Raw genomic sequence first — 10,797 nt, 5'->3', positions numbered from 1 at the left:
TCAAACCTTTTGATCAGTTAAGAATTTAAACATGCTGATGAACATGGCGTATGAACTCATATTTTGTTGCATAAGAATACAATATATATTTAAAAGTATGCATGTTTAGCATAACTAAAAACAATGTAACAGTCAGCCATATTAAATTCTATTACATTAATATTACTTTTTAATTTTTCCTTTTAGAAACAAAATTATATTGTCTGCTAGGTGAATAAGTCATATGATCATATTTTTCCTAGATGTATTTCTTATAATACAAAATAACATCTTTTTTCATTTGTCCTAATATTTTCCTTAGTTAATTTTCACAGACTATGAAAATGATATTTTTAAGATAACCAATTTGGCATCGACTAATGGGTTCTGATTCTTTAGATTCAAAGTAAATTATGAAGAAAGTACTATGTCCATTTATGTCTCATTGTTTTAATTCAAAACAGGAAAGTCAGTAACCTGAATTGGAAAAATATTTTAATTTACTATGTGCAACAAATCAATTTAAATTCCATAATTTTAGAAAGACTGAGAATTGTTTAGAGATTATTGATTACCTAGAAATAGTACTAGCATAAATTGTGCATAAAATAAGCCTCTTCGCCATGAAATATGGTTCTTGCTGATGTTATTTCCTTCCTTGCTTTGCTCCTGAACACGGAGGAAGCTTTCCTGTTTGCTACTCCTTGAGGTTTTCATGGCCTAATCAGTAAGGACTCAAAAGATTTGTTGATGATGAGGAGGAGAACAAAGAAAGCACGCAGAGATAATAAATAAATTATCACCAGGTAGACTTCTAGTGTCCATTCTGGTACTTATTAAATACAAAATGACAGACTACAACTATATTTCTTTCAAGGGATTTAATAATCCATTATCAACCTTCTTTTAGCAACTTCTTGGCATTTGAAAAAATAAATCTGTGCTTTTGGATTTTCTACAGTTTTAAATAATTTGGAAATTTGAATAAGTTCACTTTGTTTATATTTTATTCCTTTTTTTATTTTGTCACTTAGGAAATACAAGGTTACACTCACAAGAATGATCTTTCATAGAATAAGTATTTCAAGCAAGGTCAATCTGTACAAAATTACTTTTTTGAGAGGCAGTAGTTGTTTCCAAAAAGACCCTATTAATCTATAAATACAATTATTTCTGTAACCGACCATTGAGAAGAGTCTAGTACTTTTTTATTTTTCCTCAGAATGAGGCAGAATTTGATATCAATTCGAAAGATTGAAAGAATAATTTTTTTTATGAATTGCTTAAAAACGGAGACCTGTCTGGAAGACCAAAAGCAATTAGGCTACACAAATAAACATTGTTATTTGATTTCTACCTAATATTCATTGTTTTGAGAACAAGTTTTTAGGCGACTCATTCCTTATATCACAGAATGGACTATGAGTGAGCCTTCTTTCACAGCCCAGCTTCCAGGTCACAGTGTGATTGAGTGAACTTGATAAGACAACACCAGGGGGTCAAATATAAGGAAACAGAAAAACAAAATATCAAAATATTTATAGGACATTATAGTTCAGTAACTATGCCTCATTCCAATTAAGATTGCCACAGATGGGTAGTTAACAATGTAATTGTACAAAATTACAAACAAGAATAGAAAACCAGATTATTAAGGAAGAAAGCAGCTATCAGCAAAAGTAAGTTGTGATAAAATGCCTAGACAAAAGTAACTAATTTAGTAGTATTGAAAATGATGAATATAATGAGAATAATGGAAATATTTCAAACCAGGCAAGTACAAATTGATTTTTTAAAAATCATAGCTTACCAATAAGTTATAATTATATTATGCTTATTTATATACATTTTTATTTAAGCAGATATCACCTACACGTACCTCTAGCTCTTGTACTTACATATGAACTTGCCTGATTCTATAGCAGCATTTCAGTCAAGAGTTTCCGCTGACATTATGATATGAACCATTCTAGTGCAACTCAAGCAGTTAGTGAAGGTCAGCTCGTCAGAAAAAACCATAATGCCAACTTAGCAAGGAATTCTCAATCTATCAATTTTCCTGAGCCTTAGGCAGCCAATAAATATAAAAGACATAAATTATAGATACTCCAAAAATGAGTCAAGTTATCATACCATATGGCAATATTTTCTTAAATTTATACATTCTTTTTTCTTAAGTTTTACAATTATTCTTTTTTTTTAATTTATTGGGGTGACAATTGTTAATGAAATTACATAATTTCAGGTGTACAATTCTGTATTACATCATCTATAAATCCCATTGTGTGTTCACCACCCAGAGTCAGTTCTCCTTCCATCACCATATATTTGATCCCCCTTACCCTCACCTCCCACCCCCGACCCCCTTACCCTCTGGTAACCACTAAACTATTGTCTGTGTCTATGAGTTTTACAATTATTCTATCACTAAACTCCACCCTAACTGTGTAGAGGTAAAAAGCAAGCTGAAATACCAGATTAAAAAAAAAAAAATGCAGCCTAGCAATCCTTTTTGAAATGGTCTCTATGGGCAAGTTAAGTAAAAGTGGTTTATTCAATACATAGGTTTTAAGGAAAAGGCTTTCAAATAAACAAATATTATAAATACAATAATGCCAAGTCATTTTTCAGGACAGTTACACATCTTCTCTCATTCTATCCTGAGTATAAAAGTTCTCTTCACCATACTCCTTCTTGTACTTTTTTTTATAATGAAATGCATATATAAAGGTTCTCTTAATGATATATTACTGGTTTATAATCTAGACATAATAGTTTCCATCAGAACAAAAATGTGATATGACTTTTATAAGAAAACAATATGACCCTTTGATAAAATTTCCTCTTTATAAAAATGGGACAGAAGAGGTAACCATTTTCTTGAAAAGTGTTAATTTTTATTGTTTTTGATCAAATTATCTACAGTTACACGATAAATACCACACACTGTATATGAATGAGTTAATGACTCTGATTAGAGAGTTTGTTAGCTGCAGAATTGGACTAAAGATAACATAAGGAGAAATAAGTTGTTAAAATCATGCATAAATATTTAAATATATTTTCAGCATAATTTCCTAAAAAAATATGACATCATCTGGACAGGAAGATATATAGACACAGACTCAGGAAGACATGTTTTAAATATACAGAAAAATAATTAACATCATAAAATAGCAATACTTTTTTTGGTAGTCTTTCAAACATCTTGAGTCACTAATAATAAATCACTATATATGATATTAAGATGGTAGTGCATTGAAAATATATGACACATTTTCTTTTCCTTTTGTTTTCCACAGCATATTATATAATGTTCATAGAATGGCAGGATATTCACTCTATTTCCCCCCAGTATTATCATCAATCAAGTATTAAAATACAAATTTAAGGAATGACCATTACATAATACATAGAGATGAAAGTGCAAAATTACTCAAGCATCTTCAAACACAATCTTACATCCAGAGTCTTTCCTGGCCTTTAATCCACAGCTCCTTACCTATTCATTTACAGTAACAAGCCACGCTGGATAATGTGTGGTTGCCTGAAGCCACCTTTGCTAAAACTACCTGAAAACAACTTAAATCATTATATTTTTATTATAGTTTTACTATATAAATATAAATTATGTTTAGCTGATGTTTTATTTATTTTTAATTCACATTGATTTTTTTAATTCACATTGATATCTTCATATCCTGAAATGCACAAATATGTAATTTAAAATTATTGCTAAGTTATAGGAAAACATTTAAAGTTAATGTGAATAATTTACATAGAAATTTTTATCAATTACTATTTCTTTAGACACTTTTATATTTCATTATCTTATAATCCTGAAAATATATCCTCATTGTTTAACACTTAAAGTGCATTTATGAATGACTTAAGTAAAACTAAAGCTAGTGATAAGGGATTGAAAAGGATATTGATTGAACTAAACATAGGCAGCAGGTATGAAAAAAATACATGATGTGCTGTGTTAAGGGAGTGGAGTAATTTGGAATTTATGAAGTAAAAGTCATTTCTTGATGAAGATAAACTTTCTATTTTTTAAAAATAATTTAGAGACATGTCACAATGGAACAGGCTACCCTCAAAGTAATAAGCTACCTGTTGCTCTAAGAGTTTTAGGAAAATGTGGATAATTTTGTAGCAGGAATGTAAGCGTGAAGATTCTGTCATTGAACTGAAACACCTCAAAAATTTCTTTTAATTCTAAGGATATAAATAAGGGACAGGTCAGTGAATTTGAAAAAAAAAATGATACAATTTTCAGAGTTAAATTGAGTCTTATCAGGCCATAGGTTTTTGTATGTTCATGTCAATTGTTCTCACTTGTGGAACTTTGTCAATAATCAGAAGTTAATGTCTTACTCCAAAAATACTGAATTCAGCACTTAGTGCAGTTTCAGGCACATACAAAGTGCTCAACAAATATTTGTTTAATTGATGATTGAATCATGTTGAACACTAGCATGTATATATTTTTTAAAGTGCATAAAGACTTCTGATGAACAGTGTTCAGAACCACTCTTTTAAAAATCATACTTCACCACCTTTGAAATTCTCTTCCTATTTTGCTTATGTGTAAAGCATAAAAAATACTGAGGAAACTGCCTACAACACTACAAAATCATCCAGTATTATTAGTTATTAGTAGTTGTCTTTTGGAAGAACTGTTTGACAGTATGTAGTCATTCTCCAAAGACAGCCCAAGTAGTATTTTAGTATTCTATTGTTAATAGTGGGAAAAAAATTTAGTCCATGTAGCTTTGTTCATATGCTGTTGAGGCAAAATGTGATTTTGTAACTAAGAGATGGCCAAATCAAATGACTTCACTGCTCAATTCCCAGTTATATTGCAAAACATATGACAGAATTATGGACCTTTGTCCAGAAAAGCTAACTTCCTTTGCATTTTCAATTTGAAGGAATTTATCCCATTAACAACATGTAATTATAAGTGTGTATGCATGAATGTGTGTGTGTGTGTGTGTGTGTGTGTGTTTAAGAAAGGGAAAAGGAATGAGATGAAGGCAGATTAAGATGGAAAGAGTGGAAGAAAAAAACAAGTAAGAAGATCCTAGCTACTAGCTCAAGATCTCTCTATCTTTTGGCCTAATTTCTGGAAGAAGCTTCTCCAGAATATTTTCCCGCCCCTATTATTTTTAAATCCTAGAAAGTTATATATTATGCATGGGCTCTAAGTATCTATGTTATGGAAGAATATGCTTATCTTTACTTTTTAAGTATTTAGAGTAACAACTGTTTTCCTATGGAAATTCACTTTTTAGCATCAGCAAGTTTTTAAAGAGGAATGGGGACTGGGATTAAAGTTTAATTTTAAAGTTTATTAAATTAATACAATTCCTAGTGCACGCTGCTTATTTATTCATGAAGAGTTTATACAACAATGAAAATAAACTAGGATTGCTATATTTTAGCACTCTTTGTAGTACATGGACAAGAAAATAAAAATCAATGTATCTGCGGAGAAAGACATCTCTTAGAAAGGAATAAAAGTGCAATTGGTATTATGGGTATTTCATTTGCACTCAATCAAGAAGGAACCTGTGTGTGTATGTGAGTGTGTGTGTGTGTGTGTGTGTGTGTGTACTGTATTTTCTAAAATATTGTATTAAAAAGCACCAGATTGTCTTATAGCTACAAGCTGTAATTCTTATCGTTTTTAGCATCCCTTTAAAATGTCAAAATGATAAGTTGATAAACTTCAAGGTCTAAAATATGTCATAGAAACTAGAGAGAATGTGTGCCTGGTTAAAGGTTATTATGCTGTGATCATTGAGATGGACACTATTCCTTCAGTGCTATGAATGGTATTGTGGCCCCAAATTGAGGAGGCAGGAAGGAATTATAAAGGAATTGTGGAGAAGAAGACTTATCATTTTATTCAACATTTTATTGTTGTCATTGACTGTAATTTTATTCAACATTTCAGTCTTTTATAGAATTCTAATCTGCAAGGCCATACCTTTCCACTGTCCATTATTCAGACAGGTTCAGTAAAAGAAAGTAGTCTTGTCAAAATTCTTTGAAAAAACTGCACCAGAAAGTCCTTTAATTTTGCTTGAGTAGATCAGACAATTTTGGATACAGTTTTAAAAGATATGAAAATTTGTCAGAAAAAAAATTGTGCGGTTTTTCTCAACTATATTATTTTCTGAAATGCCCATGAATCCAGGAACTGACAGTGCAAGTTAAATTTATAGTCAGAGCTGATTGTGCTAAAAGTTTCAAAACCTCTATAATAGCATGTCACTTGGTCCAGAAGCCAAACATAAGCAATAAAATTATCTAGTTCAAAAACTGAATACCCAAAAATTAACAAGAAAGATGTAGTTATCATAACTGGATTTAAATCAAAAGACAAGCTTGCAATTATAAAGATGAACAATATTCTCTGAGTCACTAAGATAATTTCTGACTAATCCCCTCAGTAAACTAAGATAGTTATTAGTTTAAAGGTTATATTTCCTTTGATTATATTTGCCTTGAATAGACTGGTAAAATGAAAATGTCTTGTGGGTAGAAACCTTACTTATTCTCTTAATGTGTTTCAGTCAAGTCCATTATTTCCTAGTCTTTGCCTTGTCAGCATTAATGAACACTGATGAGCTATGAATATGTTCAGGCTGTGTACTTGGAACGGCTTGCTTTTCTTACTAGTTCACCATCAACTAGATGAGAAATACAGATGGTATGTGCTGATAAATTTTGAGAGTTTTTGCTATTATCTATGTTGCAAAGTATGTCAAATCTATTTTGGAGAAGGAGATGCAACCTCAAAGGTGGTTAGTGATTGATTGGTGTAAAGACTGTGGGATATTTTCCTTCTCAGAATTTCTTTCTTAGAGCGCTCTAAGTCATTGTTAGGGGACACCTGTGAATTTCAATATTGCCAATTTCCTACGTTCAATATTGAGAGTACTTTCTACTTTTAATGTTGGCCAATCCCACATTCCCTTGAGTCCATTTCATGGAATGTATACTTTATAGATGAAAGGAAAATTTAGCTGCCAATATAATATTCAGTTCTTCAAAGTGACTAGCAAGCTGAGGTATATCATGTTAAGAATAGAAAAGTGTGTGTTTTAAAAATGGGATGAAAGACATTCAGAAAAGGAGATAGCATGGAAGATACCCCCATTTTTCTCTTAAAATCATAACTACTTAAATGCACAGAGTGCTAAAGTAGTTAACAACTTGTGCTCTTCTGTGAAACATGTTGGCTCATTTTTTTTCACATTTTTTCTAAAATTCCATTTTCTTTCATAAGATCCTGGGAATTCATAGACCCAACATATGCATTTTGGGGATATATAAATTTTAAAGCATTTATAATTCAAAATTAAGGTAAAGATATTAGAATATGTCCATAGAATAGAAATTAATTATAGAATAAGGAGTCACAATGACCCCTTAAATATAGCAACTAGGAGTTCGATGGGCCCTCCAGGTGAACAGTTGTGAGTAATTTCTGGATGGAGAAACATCCAGAAAAGCTGAAGATATTTTAAAGACTCTGTCTCACTTTTACAATTTCTTTCTGGAATCTATTTTTAGTTATAAAAAAAAAGTTCTAGGTCCTCACTATCGTTGAACGCCAATTTTAATGATTGGGAAAGAAAGAGAAGGGTGGTACATATATGCTATCATACAAGGTTTCCTAAAAATTCATATACTGTGGAACCCTAGAATTCAATGGCCTAGATAGGTAATTATTTTAGAAAGTGAAATAAACTTCATGTACTATACCAAAATTACAAACTTTCTAATGTGGCTATTTCAAAATATTTCAGAATATCCATATTAGAATTGCAACTTATGTGTAGCTAGTTAGTGTGTATGCACACATTTTTATTTTCTCACCATTGACAATTTCCTGGTTGGTTTAATTTGAAATATTAGGGCTTATTGAGGCAAATCCTACTTCAAGATGCTAATTACAATGTAATTTTCCAGTTTTAAAGGATCTATATGTGTTCATTAGAGGGGATACATTCTTTAAAACGTTTTAGATTTAGCCATATTTGCCATGTCACTGTTGCTGTACCAATGAAGGCTGTCAGAGTATTTTCTTATCATAGTAAGACGATGATAAGAATACATACATGAGTAAAGTATAAAACTTTTGGAATAAATTTCTACCATACCAATGCCCCTGCTGACAAGTTGTCTCATGGCTAGTATTTTTATATTCCAAATTTCAGGTTTAAGAAAGAGATATTTTTAATATTCTCAAATATGAAAACAAGTGATGTCTGTGAACTTTTTGGGGGACGTACTCGTAAGTTCGCTCTATTTTTGTTTGTTTCTGGCAGAATTCACTCAATTTGAGTAATGATGAAGAACTTTTGAAATAAGATGTGTGACGTGTAGAAAAATGTATTCAAGTATTTCAGAAACAATAAGGCAGTGCAGCTTTTCATTACTTCAAACCAACCAGTTTATCCTCCGAGAACACAAACTATCTCGCTCTAATCTACCTTTAGAACAAGAATACATTTTCATGATTTTGGTTCATACACACCAAATGAAGAAGCATATGTTTAACTTTTGGGTGCACAGACCTCAAAATAATTAAGGTACTTAGAAATTACTTCTTTCGGTGGTTGCATTTACAGTTAATGACAAATATGATGATTGTTTTTCGTAACAGTATTTTAAATTTTTATAAAGGAGGGAAATTTTGTCTTTTACTAGCAAAAATTGCTTGCTATACATTATTTTTTAAAACGTTATTTTTAAAAACTACAATTGGATAGACCAAAGTTCAGTACCATTGAGAAATTTTGAGTTTTAAATGGCAGTTCTTGCTTTTAGTTTGAGGTGGATAAAGGTCAGAAAAGATTACCATCTGGTTCGAGAACTGGCTTATATTTCCCTCTTAAATCTGAGTCAATCGTTATCTTAGTGTTTAAATCTTTCTCTGGTAATAATTTGGTATGTTGAGTTTCCACTTAGCGAATCTGACCAATAATTACACATATCTAAAAAGCATGCGAGGGCTTTTTAAAATACAACATGACTGATAAAAAAAAAATGCAAAAAATAGCAAAACTGAAAAAAGAAACAGAGTCTGGTTCAATTTAACCAAGAACTCTATCACATATTTAATTACACTTAATTACTCTGCACAAAATGAGTGCATGCTCTATTTTAGTTGAAATAATTCCATGGGGTTACTGATATAGTTTAAGTAAAAATTGTATTTAAAATTATTCACATCTAGTGAATGGTTTATATATTGAAATCACTGATTCAGAAATATAAAAACAATCAATCCTCACTTTATAGAAATTACTTATTTATATAATTTAAAATTAAAATCTTCCCTCCTAACATTTGGAGCTAAGAGATTGAACTCATATAATTTTGATGGGAAAACTGTTCTTATTAAAAAATCTTTCGTAAGTCCATTTTTATTTCCATTAAATTATTATCAAAATGTAAATACTATAATCCTGTTGAATTTTAAAGTCTCTTTCTAAGTTAAAATATAAAAGTCTTACTGAACTGTGTTCAATTATATCAAAACATTAAACATAATTATGTACAGACAATTAAGCAGCTATTAAAAATCTAACAAAACAAGGGTGCTGGTTTGAATTTTTCAGTTTGGCAATAATTAAAAATACATAGCTGTAACACTTTTATTTAAACACAATAATGTTGTTTTCAGTATTTCCACTACATTCATAGACATATATAAAGTTAAGAAAAGTAGATATTTTATATAATGTGATCTCTTAAGCCATTCACTTTAAATTTCCAAAGAGGGAAATTGAGTATTTTAAAACATTAAATTTAATATAAAATACAAGTTTTTTTATTTTAATCTTCTAATTTGAATATGTTTCATTATTATATAAGTTGGTCCAATAGTATTTGTATGTATAGTTCTCTATTAATTGATTTGAGTTTTCCACTGAATTAACTGATTATTTTTCTATTTTGTAACTACAGTATAAGAAAATATTTTAAAGCCTCAAGGTATTAATCTTTTTTTATCTTCAACATTTCTCCTTTTTCCTTTTATAAAGTTTATTGTGCAAATTTTACTGTTGTAAGATTTAATGTTATTGAATTAAAAATCAAGGAATCCTAAGTAGTTTTCACATGTACTAATACGTGATATTATATAGCATACAAACACATTGGCAGTAATACTTCCACTTATGTGATTTACTGTGAAAGAGCAGATACTCTAAAATTAATATGAAATAGAATGTCCATTTTATACATATATGTATATATATATATATATATGTTGTATCCATTAAAAGAGTTTTAATCTGCCTCATGACTTTGCACAGCAAATCATAATAATACCTTACTCTATGCCATTTTAATACAATGGTCATCACTGACACCACATACACACATACACACACAAACACACGCGCACGCACACCTACAACGAAGACACTTACTTTTGAATTGACTGCACTTGATGTCCCCAGAGACTTAATCTTACTGCTGATGAACATCCTCATGTCTAAGAATTTTATAGATAACCCAGTAGAAAATATTAAAAATCAAAAAGGCTAATGGGAAGCAGGCTCTGGAGATGGTATCGATCTTCTTGGCCCTGTCGACAAAGACCTTCCTCATTTCATCAGGGCTTTTGGGCATCACCTGGACAGGATGGTTTGGGCCCTTCGGGGTCACACCGTCTTTTGCTTGCAGACACGGTCCCATTCCATAGGCTGCAAAGCTGAATCGACTTTCCCTTACCTCATCATCCTGTCATAAGAAAAACATAAGAAAACACTTTAGTCATAGAATAGG

The 10,797-nt window shown here is 30.7% G+C and overlaps 1 protein-coding gene across 2 annotated transcripts in view; it reads right to left on the bottom strand.

Moving 5' to 3' along the window:
* Positions 1-2,945: 2,945 nt before the first annotated feature.
* GLRA3 (glycine receptor alpha 3) overlaps positions 2,946-10,797 on the bottom strand; it is a 146,381-nt gene continuing 138,529 nt past the window's right edge. For both annotated transcript variants that reach the window (XM_081075682.1, XM_081075683.1), the window contains one exon: positions 2,946-10,752. In XM_081075682.1, the coding sequence (XP_080931808.1) occupies positions 10,480-10,752 (273 nt within the window). In that variant the 3' untranslated portion in view covers positions 2,946-10,479. The remainder of the gene's footprint in view (positions 10,753-10,797) is intronic.

The sequence above is a fragment of the Rhinolophus hipposideros genome, assembly GCF_964194185.1.
Source record: "Rhinolophus hipposideros genome assembly, chromosome: 16".
NCBI lineage: Eukaryota > Metazoa > Chordata > Mammalia > Chiroptera > Rhinolophidae > Rhinolophus > Rhinolophus hipposideros.
The sequence above is the reverse complement of the archived record's forward strand: the minus strand, read 5'-3'. Positions and strand labels throughout refer to the sequence as shown.